This window comes from Euleptes europaea, chromosome 12 (genome assembly GCF_029931775.1).
Source record: "Euleptes europaea isolate rEulEur1 chromosome 12, rEulEur1.hap1, whole genome shotgun sequence".
NCBI classification, from domain to species: domain Eukaryota; kingdom Metazoa; phylum Chordata; class Lepidosauria; order Squamata; family Sphaerodactylidae; genus Euleptes; species Euleptes europaea.
This window is the reverse complement of record NC_079323.1, coordinates 62629670-62644031: the sequence shown is the minus strand read 5'-3', so window position 1 is coordinate 62644031 and position 14362 is coordinate 62629670. Positions and strand designations below refer to the sequence as shown.

General features: G+C 43.6%; 1 protein-coding gene across 3 annotated transcripts in view; it reads left to right on the top strand.

Annotated features, from left to right (window-relative positions):
• DSCAM (DS cell adhesion molecule) overlaps positions 1-14362 on the top strand; it is a 439612-nt gene that overhangs the window by 399887 nt on the left and 25363 nt on the right. For all 3 annotated transcript variants that reach the window (XM_056858130.1, XM_056858129.1, XM_056858131.1), the window contains one exon: positions 8177-8479. In XM_056858130.1, coding sequence (XP_056714108.1) covers positions 8177-8479 — 303 coding nt within the window. The remainder of the gene's footprint in view (positions 1-8176; positions 8480-14362) is intronic.

The following is a 14362-nucleotide window of genomic DNA, read 5'->3' as shown; positions in this document are numbered from 1 at the left end:
AAAGTCATCTTGAATGGTTCAGGTTTGCATAATTTGTGGAAGGCCAAGAGAGTGGGAGCTTTCCGACCATCTCAGGCAGACTATTCCACAAGATGGGAGCTACAATAGAGAAATCATGTGCAAGGGCAGTTGTTGATTTTGCAGAAGCCCCTGCTGACTTGAGCAAAGTTGTTATGCCAGAGCATAGAGATAGAGGTGGTCCCACAAATAAGAGGGGTTGTTGCTAGGTCCCCCTGGCCACCACCAGGGGATGGGGGGTAGGATTGTCAGATCTAGGTTGGAAAATACCTGGAGATTTGGGGGTGGAGCCTAGGGTAGGTGGGGTTTGGGGAGGGGAGGGACCACAGTTTGGGTACAGTCCATCCTCCAAAGCATTCATTTTCTCCAGGGGTACTGCTTTGTAGTCTGGAGATGAGCTGTAATTCTGGGGGATCTAGATCCATCCTAAAGACTGGCATTCCTAAAGAGGGGCCAAGGCCATGAAAGTTTTTGTATGTGGTAGCCAATACTTTAAAATAATCCCAGCAATAGATGGGCAGCCAATGGAGCGTCAGTTGTGCAGAACCATATTGCACTGTGGGAAATGCATGTGTGGGATGATAAAGATAAGGGAGGCATTAAATTCTGGAAGAGAATAGCCTATTATAATTTGCTGCCTTTCTCATGTCACAGATGCTAGTAGAGCAGGAACTCCAATGCACATACAAGGTGGAAGAACAGGAGGCAGTGGGGATGGATGGTCTAGTTCTTTTCATCTCAGCCAATTCTGAGCATCCATTTAGATGTGCAGTCATGTACACAACTATCAAGGCACCTGAAAGACCCTCTCATTTCAGTTTGTCCAAACCTGAACTCTCTTTCAATCCAGCTAAAGTATCACAGGTCAGGGCACTCTCATGTACAGATCAACTCAGCCTAGCCTCAATTAAATGGTGTAGTCAACGTGTGGTTTAAAGGTGGGAGAGGGTGTCAGAGCACTGAAGTTGAGTCATATGTTCGGCAGGAACTTTGGGGACAATGGGAAGATTTGCATCAAAGGTTCCAGGCTGTCACAGGGTGCTTAATGTCCAGATTGTGTAAATGGTCAGTGCTTGCATATCACGTAAAAGACAATATGGGGAGAGGTGTCTGTCTTCTAGCCTGTCGTGGCTAATTGCTGTTTACCTGTTGGCACTCCCCAATTTCTCACAGAAAGGCTTCAACAACAACAACAACAGATTTTATTTGTAGTCATAGACCATCAAATATCCCAAAAATTGTAATTAAATATATACATAAATAGTTATGAACTAATAATACAAAAGATAAAGATGTAGTGGAAATTAAAAACTGGAATAAAGGGATAAAATCCTCCAAAGTATACATAAAAGAGTAGAGATTCTAATCATAGATTGGTTATTCCCAGCGATGTATTTGAAAATGTTATAAAAAACATCGCTTTAAAAGGGTTTTTGGTTGCCACGGCTAAAAAATGGTTGGAAGACATCTTCACAGCTAAAGGGGCCAAACAAAGTGTGAACTGTATTTTTTATAACATTTTCAAACTCTTAATACATCGCTGGGAATACCTAGTGCGGTAACAGCCCTAGCCATGCTAACAGATAAATTTGGTATTGTGTCAGACAAAAGGAGCTCTAGACAATGTTTTCTGAGAGGTCTGGGACAATCTGCCAACAAGGGAATCAGTGGGCCTGAGCATATAACATGCACTCAAATAGGACGTGTTCAGTGGATTCTAATGTGTCCTGGTTACATATACATTTTCGTGCATCCATTGGCCTGTTATTATATATCCCTTGGAGAAACTTAGAGGGAAGAGCATTATATCAAAGGAGCATAAAAGCCCTACGATATTCATGATTTCTAATATCTGACAGATAAGGCATAGTGGTGTTCCTAATAAGCAGGTCCTTTCTAAAGAGGGGATTCTGAATCTTATTCAGATTGTGTTGCCTCTCTACCTCAAAAACTCTAGTCTTAATAAGTTCTTTGGCCGAATCATGAGTCATTGATAAGAGGAGCTGACGAGAGAGCCCATGGTGGCTCAATTTTTTATTAAGAGCTAACTGCCAGGGTGCTACAAAAGAGTCTGTTAACATCAGGGTTATCAACCTTTTTTTTTTTTTTTTTTTTTGGTTTAACAACTTTAGCCAGAACATGAAGGTGATAATCCAGAAACTGGCCTGGACTGAGGTCATCCCAGACTCGATCCTCAGTGCTGCATTTGAAATGTTATTCGGAGCCTGAAAGATTTTTCTGAGGAATTCTTTTTCTGAGGATTTTTTTCTTTTTTCTGAGGAATTTGCTGTGGTCACTGCTGTAAGAGCCTTTTTGCTGTGTTCACTGCTGCAAGATCCATCTTGGGACTCAAAACATGGCAATTGTTGTCCATGTTCTGTGCTTGCTTTGTTGGACTTGCTCATGGAGTTACATGTGCAGTAGGGACATTCAGTCTGGGAGGGAGGGATGTACAGGTGAACGTTGGGGGGGGGGCTGGCAAGAGCAGGACTGCAAGTAGCTCACCAAGCTATCCTACAGGCATCAGCATACCCAGGCCAGACCAGGGCAGCCCTCCCTTCCCAAGAGATGCAGCCCTGTACTCTGGCTGGTGGTCCTTCAGTTCCATAGCTGTACAGGGAACTTACATGGTTCTCCCCCTTTCTTCTCTATGCTCTGGGTCCTTTCTTAGCACAAAAGTAGAACAAGAGGGTTTTTAATAAATAGATGTCCGTGAATTCAACACTCCCCCTTCCCAATCCTACCCACAAAATGTTGTCTCTTGGTACCACATTCTTTTATCAGAAATGTGTTGTCCACTTTTGCATTTGCGGTCAGGATGGGGCATAGTGGGGTTGAATGGAAATATAACACTATATTACATGCCATGTAGAAACAGAATTATAATTCTAATTATAATTATTTTCAGTCTGATAGTGGAGGAATAATCACACAGCAACAATAAAAGGCTATAGTATAGAAATTGCTCAGATAAAATAAGATCAGTTTAACTCCCCCCCCCCATATTTACTGAGGGAGAAAGTATTTGAATGGCCTTGATTACTGACACAAGCCATTTAAAAGTGTTATTGATCTACACTACTAGTCTAGATTTCATCAGAACTTCATGCCAGAAAGTTACCCCTGCACATTGCTTTCCCATAGTAGTCAGCATTGTATTTGTTTGTTTTGTTTTGTTGCTTTGCAACAACTCCGAAATATCTTTTTGCTAAAATATACATCCTTCTTGATGGATGTTTAGAAAAAAACAGTTTGCCAAATTATTTGATAAGAATGAAAAAAAAAAAAGAGCTAATTTGCTCTGCAGTTCAGAGTTAGTTTGCAGGACCTTCTGAAAGTGGATCTTGGGAGGACTCTAGCTTGAAGTAATAATGAGCTCTTGCTTGAGGTGACAATGCAAAATGTCAGTCAAAATAGTCAACTGAAGCCTGGTTCACCACTGTGTGAACAGACTGCTGGACTTGATGGGCCTTGGTCTGATCCAGCATGGCTTTTCTTATGTTTTCTTAAGCCAACTAAGAAGCAATGTCCAGACGGTGAGAGCTAGTAGGGATGAAAGGTTCACTCCTGTAGGTGCACAGATATGCCTTCAGAACATTTTACCAGCGAGCCTTATTATATACACCCTGGAAGGGTCAAGCCAGTCAGTCTCACAGTTGCGAAGACGTAATGGGAGATAATCTGGAGGATGTACTGAGGCATTTTTTCATTACTGAGCTGTGTAGGTAACAGGTTGGTAATAACTTCAGCACATGGCATTTTTGTTTATTTTATTCAAAGATTTGTATTCTGCCTTTCTCTTAAGAATGGAGGCAGCTTAAAGTATTGAAAGGCAAAAGACACAAAGTATATTGTGTATCAAACAGCCAATTAAAGCTATTAAAATGTCAATCAGCAGAACCCTATACAAACATCATGAAAACTATAAAAAATAAAGCCCAAACAATGCTTGCCAGTTAACCAGCCCTGTCCCAGAAGCTGTATTGCAAGCCCAAGTAAAACTTAATAATAAAGGACCTCCCATCACTTCCTCACTGAAGATGTTCTACATAGTTGATCCAGAAACTGAAAAAGCTTGAGCAGTAGTGGGAAGAAAGATCTGTGAGCAAGGGTACTGGGAAGGCACTGCCCAGATGAATGGAAGTGGTACATGGGTTCATTTTTACTGATGATATAGTTGCTTCAAAATTTCCCAGTTCTACTGGGAAAATTACCGTATTTTTCGCTCTATAAGATGCACTTTTTTCCTCCTCAAAAGTGAGGGGAAATGTCAGTGTGTCTTATGGAGCGAATGCAGCTGCAGCTAGATCAGTTTTGTGAGGCCATGTTCAAGTGGCTGAAGGTAAACAAACTGATGTTTAATCTAGACAAGATGGAAGTTGGGAAGGCAGAATGTTTGGGTAGTGTTGATTTACCAGACTATGATGTAGTTAAGCTTTCCATGGTAGATCAAGTTAAGACCTTTGGGGGTGCTCCTGGATTCCTGGTGGATAAGGAGCACCCTCTCTCAATTATGTCTAGCTCATAGACTAGCTCTTTATCAAGATCCTGCCAACATGGCTACACTAATCCATGCTGCCATAGCCTCCAGATTGGACTAGTGTTACTGCTGTTTGTGAAGACATCTTGGAAGCTTCAGTTGGTACAGAATGCAGCAGCAGGGCTCCTTGCTGGGATCAGCCACTGAGAACACATAAATCCAATCCTGCTTCAACTGCACTGACTACCTATTTGCCCAGGTCAACGTGCTGACTTATTACCTTTAAACCTATCATTCTTTATGCAGTCTTCATTTTCTGAGCATTGTTTACCCTTCCATCTGTCATTTGCAAACACTGAATATGATTCAAAAGTGACGTCCCTTTCAGCTCAAAATGTTATTTAAGAATCAAAGACAGGATTTTTTTTTTTTTGCCAAAGTATCCTCACTTCCCTTGCAGACAACTTCATAGTCCCAAAAGTGGAAGAAGCGACAAGCGGAACAGCCATTTTGGATCTGATCTTAACCAATAATGATGACTTGGTTTATGGGGTAGAAGGAGTGGGATCTTTAGGTGGGAATGACCATGTACTCCTGGAGTTTGTTATACAGCAGAAAGGAGAAGCAAGAAATAGTCACACATGTACTCTAGACTTTAAGAAAGCTGATTTCAATAAATTAGGGAACTACTGGGTGTGATCCCGTGGGTGAGAATATTGAATGAGAAGGGAGTACATGAAGGATGGGAAATTCTTAAAAGGGAGATATTGAAGGCGCAATTTCAATCAATTCCCACGATGAGAAAAAAAAGTAGAGGTTTGAAGAAACCAGGGTGGATGACTAAAGAACTTTTGGTTGAGATAGGATTTAAGAAGGGCATGTACAAGAAATGGAAAAAGGGAGAAATCAACAAAGAGGAATTCAAACAAGTAGCCGGCACATGTAGGGAGAAAGTCAGGAAGGCTAAAGCGCAGAATGAGCTCCGGCTAGCCAGGGAAGTTAAAAACAACAAAAAGGGTTTTTTGGTTATGTCCATAACAAAAGGAAGATCAGGGTAACGATCGGGTCATTGTGTGGAGAGGATGGTGAGTTATTAACAGGGGAGGCAGAAAAGACAGAATTACTTAACTCCTTTTTTGTATCAGTCTTCTCCCAAAAGGGGAATAGTGCTCAACCTGGGAATAATGGAGCACAGGATGCAATAGGGGAATTACAGCATAGTATAGACACTGAGATAGTACTGGAATACCTGGCTACTCTTAATGAATTCAAGTCTCCGGGGCAGGACGAACTGCATCCAAGGGTGTTAAAAGAACTGGCTCAAGTGATTTCAGAACCACTGGCAATAATCTTTGAGAATTCATGGAGAACAGGAGAAGTTCCAGCAGACTGGAGGAGGGCAAATGTGGTCCCCATCTTTAAAAATGGGGGGAAAGAAATCCCAAACAATTATCGCCCAGTCAGCCTGACATCAATACTAGGTAAAATACTAGAGCAGATAATTAAACAGATGGTCTGTAAGCACTTAGAAAGAAATGCCGTGATTACTGACAGTCAACATGGGTTTCTCAAAAACAGGTCATGCCAAACTAATCTCATATCTTTTTTTGAAAGAGTGACAAGTGTGGTAGATGAAGGGAATGCTGTAGATGTAGTGTACCTTGATTTCAGTAAAGCCTTTGATAAAGTCCCCCACGATCTTCTTGAAACAAAGCTAGTAAAATGTGGGCTGGACACTGCTACTGTGAGGTGGCTTGGTAATTGGTGGACCAAACGAACCGAAAAGGTGCTCATTAATGGCACAACTTCATCCTGGAGAGGAGTGACAAGTGGGGTACCACAGGGGTTTGTCCTGGGACCAGTACTATTTAATATTTTTATAAATTACTTGGATGATGGAATAGAGAGCATGCTAATCAAATTTGCAGATGACACCAAGTTAGGAGGGGTAATTAATATCCCAGAGGACAGGGTCAGAGTTCAGAATGACCTCGATAGACTGGAGAGCTGGGCCATAAGCAATACAATGGATTTCAATAGAGAGAAGTATAAAGTACTTCACCTAGGCAGAAACAACATAAGGCACAGGTACAGGATGGGAGAGAGTTGGATTGACAACAGTACATGTGAAAGAGATCTGGGAGTCTTAGTGGACCACAAACTGAACATGAGTCAACAGTGTGATATGGCGGCTAAGAAGGCCAATGCAATTCTGGGCTGCATCAATAGGAGTATTGCGTCTAGATCAAGGGAAGTAATGCTACCACTGTATTCTGCATTGGTCAGACCTCACTTGGAATACTGTGTCCAGTTTTGGGCTCCACAATTTAAGAAGGATGTTGACAAGTTGGAGCGTGTCCAGAGGAGGGCGACCAGAATGGTCAGAGGTCTGGAATCCATGCCCTATGAGAAGAGACTTAGGGAGTTGGGTTTGTTTAGTTTGGAGAAGAGAAGGTTGAGCGGAGACATGATATCCATGTTTAAATATTTGAAGGGATGTCATGTTGATGAGGGAACTAGCTTGTTCTCTGTTGCTCCAGAGACTAGGATACAGAGTAATGGATTTAAACTAAGAGAAAAGTGATTCCACCTAAACATTAGGAAGAACTTTCTGACGGTGAGGGCTGTTCGACGGTGGAATGTGCTGCTTCGGAGGGTGGTGGAGTCCCCGTCTTTGGAGGTCTTTAAGCAGAGGCTAGATGGCCATCTGTTGGGAGTGCTTTGATTGTGGGATCCTGCATGGCGGGGGGAGGGTTGGGTCACTGGGGATGTGGGGGGAGGTAGTTGTTAATTTCCTGCATTGTGCAGGGGGTTGGATTAGATGACCCGGTGGTCCCTTCCAACTCTGTGATTCTATTATTTCATTTTCAGTGTAAGCAACATGATTGGCATAATGCTTTTAAGAAAATATGTCCTTTAAAACATAGGCCATTTATGCAGTGTCAATTTTGATGCTCGCTCAAAGCTCTTTTTTAAAATGCAACCTTTAAAATGCCTATTCATGGTCCCGATGTAAAAGGAGAAATTCCACACACACACACACCACTCACCTGCTCCTTTGTTCCTTCCATTAGCAACCGCTGTTTGCATAGCTAACACACGGCTGTCATTTTGCATGCTTGAGGGGATTCTTCGAGGCAGGGGCGGAGCAAACACAAAAGGTTGCATTAAATGGGCTCTTAAGAAATGTGAAACAGGTATTCACCGGCTTCGCAGTCACTTCCTGAATGATGGCTCAGCGGGAAAAACTAAAAAAAATATGCGGGGCACTTCAGCCTGGAACGCGCTGCTAATTACCAAGCATAAATGGCCATAGTGTTATTGGCCAATCTGGAATGTGTATGTATGTGTGTGTGCCATCAAGTCACAGCAACCCCATAGAGTTTATAAGGCAAGAGACGTTCAGAGGAGGTTTGCCATTGCCTGCCTCCGTATCACAACCCTAGTATTCCTTGGAGGTTGCCCATTCAAATACTAACCAGGGCCAACCCTGCTTAGCTTCTGAGATCTGACAACATCAGACTAGCCTGGGGCTCTCCAGGTCAGGGTAATATGGAAAGTAGAGAAGCACTAATCGAGAACATGAACTCTTCTTCCCTCTAATGTCTGAACCTTGTTTATTTAAAAAGTCAGCAGAGTTTCCCCATGAAGTGCCTACTCTTTCTTTTTGGTCTTTAGATCGAGCTCGAAGCAGCATGGTCTCCACAGAAAGTGCCTCCTCTACATATGAAGAGCTAGCAAGAGCATATGAACATGCCAAGATGGAAGAGCAGCTGCGACATGCCAAGTTTACCATCACAGAATGCTTCATATCAGACACCTCCTCAGAGCAGCTAACGGCAGGGACTAATGACTACACAGACAGCCTGACCTCAAGCACCCCATCAGAATCGGGGATTTGCAGATTTACTGCATCGCCTCCCAAACCTCAGGATGGAGGACGCGTGACAAACATGGCTGTTCCAAAGGCACATCGGCCAGGTAAGTGCCAAAGACTGCCGCCTGAGCACCATCTGTTCTGAATTCCACTCTGCACATGTTATGTTTTGAAAGCACCTTCATGCAGTTCCTAAAGAAATAAAGGGTGTTTAATATTTTTGTTAGATATTTACAAAGCAACTATTTTTTCAATAATGAGGGGGGGTACCAATTCAAGGTAAGCAGAGGGCAGCCCTAACCACCAAGACCCCATGATCCAGCTGTGCTCTGGCTCCATGAAATGTCTGATCCAGCTCCAAGTTTTTTTCTTTTAAACTTAACAAATCTGGGGGTAGCCATTTTAGAATGAAAATAAAACCATTCACAGAGGGGTTTTTTTTGCAAACATTTTTAGTAATGTCCTCCCCCAAATGCCTTTTTTGGTGATTGTTTTCTCTTCCAACATTCTTTGCAGAATTGTATAAAAATTGTTTGTGGTGCTGCTGTCCCTTCCACTCACTGATGTCTTTATATAGCTAAATCTGATGGGCCATCTTGTACTGTGTTGCTACCCCCATTTACTGTGAAGTCCTGGTTATATGGGGTCATCCAAGTGAATAATTCAAGAAGGGAGGAAAAATCAGCATTCAGGGAAAGAAAAAGCATCAGTGCAGAAACAGCCATGGAAAGTGACAACACTGAACAAGATATTTTTAATTGGGGGGAGATAATTACACATTCCAATTTTTCTGGAAGAAAAAAATTAGCCCACTAAAATTGCTGTTACCCAGACATCAAAGCTACTGAGTATAAAACATCTGTCTTTAGTCTTTCTAAAACATTTCAGTCTGATATTGTTCCACGGCTGCTTTTCTGAAGAGTGGCTTGGCTCACTTGAAATCCTGAGTTTTGTCTTTCCCAAGCAGACCACAGATGGTGGCTCAGGATGGCTCCACAACTGTGCCTTGCCGATAAAGGCTGAGGCTTCAATATTGTTTTTTTTTTTTAATATGTCAGGAACAGAGTCAAAGCCTGACTGTAATCTATTTGAGAGGGGACAGTTTCATATTTTGGAGGGGAATGTGTCCTCTTTGTCCTGCCTCCCCACATTACATTCTTGGTACTCACTGCAGGATTGTGTATCATAAACACACACACATGCACACACTCACACACAATGTTGCAGCTCCATTTCACTGACCTCAAGAAAACGTTGAAAAAGTTCACTGATGCCAACAGCAAATGAATGTGATACATTTTCCTGTCACTGTTGTTCTCTTTTTTCCCATCTTTCAACACCAAATTATTATAGAAAAAATGAAAGTATGAAAAGTATGAAAAAAGCCAGGAGAACTGAATGTCTTGGGGGAATGAATAAAGAAATAACTTATGAATCCCTTCATGTTAACATCATTTCTGAGCCAACTTATAATTCATTTGGTGATTGCTTCTGCTTGTTTCAGTCCAATCCCTAACAGAGCAAACTCGCTGTTGCTAGTTTCTCCTTTCATTATTTATTTGTAAAAATGGCAAAGTGTATATATAGTGCTGTGCAGGTGAGTTGTCCTAGTCCCAACTTCCTACGGTGCATGGATAGTGTATGTATGACATGCACAATCAGAGAAGAGTGGGAATGAAAAAATGGGATTTGGGACCTTGAGGGTTGTTTTTCCCCTTTCTAGAGTGATATACAATGGGGTTTTAGTAAATTGGCCTCACATAATAAGCCATTTGGGTCCCTGCAGGATTTTTAAACATGAGTTTAAATGGTTTATGTATCATATTTCATTGTCCAATGCTCACAGTAAAACTACCTGAACTACAGTCCCACGTATAGGTAGGGTTGCCAACCTCCAGATATTAGCTGGAGATCTCCTGCTATTACAACTGATCTCCAACCGATAGAGATCGGTTCACCTGGAGAAAGTGGCCGCTTTGGCAATTGAACTCTATGGCATTGAAGTCCCTCCCCAAACCCTGCCCTCCTCAGGCTCTGCCCCAAAATCTCCCACCGGTTGCTAAGAGGGACCTGGCAACCCTACGTATATGTCACACCATCATTACAACATACATGGTAGAGAAGGGAGAACCAAAGATGGGGACACAGTTCTTGACAAAAATCTAGATCTACCATGGAGGTTGGAAAGGAATGGCCTCACAATCCCCCCCTATTCCTTATGGTTGGCCCCAGGATCTGGGGGAGGGGGGAAACCACAGCCATCCGAAGTCTCTGCTCGGCAGCCCCACCCGTTCCCTTCACTTTCCAGGAGGGCCAAAAACAAACTGGCATCCACCCATTGCTGCCAGCAACTCAGAGAATCTCCTGCTAAATGGAATTGCACATTTAGCAGTCTGTACCTGTGCTGCCATTTAGAGGGTCTTCCTAGTTGCTGCACCTGCCCACTTTGTTCCACAAGCTAGTACAGAGGCAAGAGATGTTCGGAGGTGGTTTGCCATTGCCTGCCTCCGTGTGGGTGGAGAGAGTTCTGAGAGAACTGTCACTGGCCCAAGGTCACCCAGCAGGTTTCATGTGGAGGAGGGAATCAAACCCAGTTCTCCAGCCCCTAGGGCTGTTGAAATTTTTTTCCGGTAAAATTCGGATTCAGCAAAATTTGGCCTGTTTTTATTCGTAAAATGCCGAAGTCCAAACTCCCCCTATTCGGATCTGTGGAATTCGGCATGAAATTCAGTGTTCACGAATAAATTCGGCCGAATAAAGCCATATAAAGCACATTTGCGGCTTTCCGTGGCTCCGGGGGCGGGCATTTTTGGAGGTAGAGGTCCCAATCTTTCAGAGTAGCTTGGAGGGACCCTACTTGCAAGAACCCCCAAGTTTGATTAAGATTGGGTCAGGGGGTCCCAGGTTATGGAGTATGGAAGGGGTCCCCCCATCTGCCCATTGGAATGAATGGGAGCAGGCAATCCTTAATGTGCATCTAAGGTAAAGGTAAAGGTCCCCTGTGCAAGCACCGGGTCATTCCTGACCCATGGGGTGACATCACATCCTGACGTTTCCAAGGCAGACTTTGTTTGTGGGGTGGTTTGCCAGTGCCTTCCCCAGTCATCTTCCCTTTACCCCCAGCAAGCTGGGTACTCATTTGACCGACCTCAGAAGGATGGAAGGCTGAGTCAACCTTGAGCGGCAAATCCAAGGCAAAACCTCCCATTGTTTCCCGTTGGCTATTTATGCACGGGAGGTTTTGCTTTGGATTTTCCACTTTCTAGATGCACATTTCCCCCAGACAAATTCTCAAAACTCTGCAGGGGGGCTTATTGTTGAGATTTGAGAGTTTGGATGGGGAAAATGTGCATCTAGAGAGCGGAAAATCCAAGGCAAAACCTCCCATTGTTGCGGACTGCTAAAAGGCGGTGTTGTTTACAATTAGCTCTGCTTTACCTTGGGAGCAAAGCCCCACCGTGGCTCTTACTTCCAAGAAAGCAGGCCAGAGGATCAGGACTGCCCACCCTTTCCTCTACATTTCACTTCCTCCTGTCACCGCTTCCTCAGCCCCAGGGGCACCCAAAAACAGTGAAGAAAGGGGTGGGGGGAGTTGAGGGAGGAGACAATGTGGCTGAGCTGTCACTGTCAGAGGAAAGGAGAAATCCTGAGCAGGGACACACGCAGGGGGCTGGGGAGGGGGGTAATAAGCAGGATGCTGCATTGGCTATTTACGCATGGGATGTTTTGCTTTGATTTGCTGCTCTCTAGATGCACATTTCCCCCATCTGAATTCTCAAAACTCTGCAGGGGGGCTTATTGTTGAGATCTGGAAATTTGGATGGGGGAAATGTGCATCTAGAGAGCGTCAAATCCAAGGCAAAACCTCCCATTGTTTCTGGGGCAGCCAGAGAGAGACTCACTGACACACACTGACCTCCAGGCGAAGGTGGCAACCAGTGAAAACAGCAACAATCACACTCGCAAAGAGGAGATCAAGCCCCCCCCACCAGGACAGGTCACCCCTCCCCTTTGGCTTCCCCCCCCACACACACACACACACAGTAGAAGCCAGTCCGTGGCTTCTAAGAGCCGATGTAACACAAGCAAGAAAAGCTTTCATACTACGCCGAAAGTGCATCCTATAAGTCTCAAAGCGTGAGTAAACAGCGTAACTAGCATGGGTAACGTATCTTTTCATTTCAACACAGCATCTTATAACGCTACTAGCGTGTGTGCAACCTGCGCAAATTCCGTATCTTCAGTATTGATAGATTTCATGCTGCTGGTTTCAAAACTTCCACAGCAACAATCACACTCTCAAAGAGGAGATCAGCCCCCCCAGGACAGGTAACCCCGCCCCAAATCACACTCGCAAAGAGATCAAGTCCCCCCCAGCAGAACAGCCCTCCCCCTCAACCAGAATACGCAAATTCCAAACAAAGGAGAAGAACGGGCCAGACAGAGAGAGACTCACTGACATGGGATGTACTAAAACGAATGACAGGCTAGCCCATTAGAAACAACAGGAGCGGCTGCACAGCCCATTGGAAACAATAGGAGCCAGCCAGAGAGAGACTCACTGACCCACAGTTAACTCCACACGAAGTTGGCAACCGGTGAAAACAGCAGAAAGCATAGTCCCACACAGAGGCAATCAAGCCCACCCCCCAGCAGAACAGGTAAACCCACCCCCTTTGGCTTCCGCCCTCACACATACACACACAGAATCTGCTCCCACACACACACACACTCAGGAAAAAAAGTTATAGAGAAAAGCCCCAAAATGAGTCAAACTGAAGAGGCAAAAATAAAATGGTGCAATGGCAAAAAGTATTAGACTTGACCATTGGTCAATAACCACCCCTACATTTCTTACCTATGCTTCATGGGGGGGGGGGGCTGTAGAAACATATACATATTAACAAGTGTAAAAATTAATAGACACATAAATCATTTAAAAGCACGTATATGTAAAAACAAATTTTGAAAAGACAGTGATAGCTGAGCATGTAAGAAAACAGGACATTGACATTCCAGGAGGTGGAAGCCAGTACACATTGCATAAAGCATATCTGTTTCCTCACAGAGCCATTATAAGATGAGAAATTTCCGTCAACGTTATCATACAGGCTATCTATGTTCAACTTGGATTTATGTTCATCTGTGAGACATCTGTATCTTTTTGTTTAAGAACTATGTGCATTCTGCACTATTTTTTTTATAATGAACCTGTGAGGAAATAGACAACTGTTTGTGCACTGAGTACTAGGTTAAGGCTCCTGCCACAGCAGTGTATTAATTATGTTTCTTACATACTTAGTTATCACTGTTTTTTTCAAAATTTGTTTTCAAATATATGTGTTTACTTATATATATCTTATATTCTAATAGTGAAGCCGGCTGAATCGTTGGATACTTAAATTTGTTGGCTGGAGCTGTGACAGGGCAAGACAGATCTTTCTATAAACCTGAAAAGGGCCACATGTTAGCAGAAAAAAATCTGAAATCTTAAAAAAAAAAATCATTGGGGAGTTTTAAAAAGCTGAAAATGATAAAATTAGCTTTAAGCAATGGATTCCTTCAGTGACCATTGCTAGGTGACCACTGATTCCAGGCTTGGTTCTACCACTAAAAGTCAGAGAGAGGGAGCAGGGCCCTTTGTCCTTTGGGGAAGTACTCACTGGGGCCAGGCCTGGCTAGGGTTGCCATCTCCAGGTTGGGAAATTCCTGGAGATTTTGTGGTGCAGTCTAAGGAGGGCAGGGTTTGAGGAGGGAAGAAGCCTCAGCTGGGTATATTGCCATAGAGTCTATCCTCCAGAGCAGCCATTTTCTCCAGGGGGACAGATCTCTTCTCCAGTGTTCAGATGTAATTCTGAGAGATCTCCAAGTCCCACCTGGAAGGTGGGCAAACCTAGGACTGGCAGCAACCTGTGGGTGACTTGATACCACCTGACTTGCATGACTCAACTAGGCCTGACTGGTTGCTACTGTTTAGGGTTGCCAAC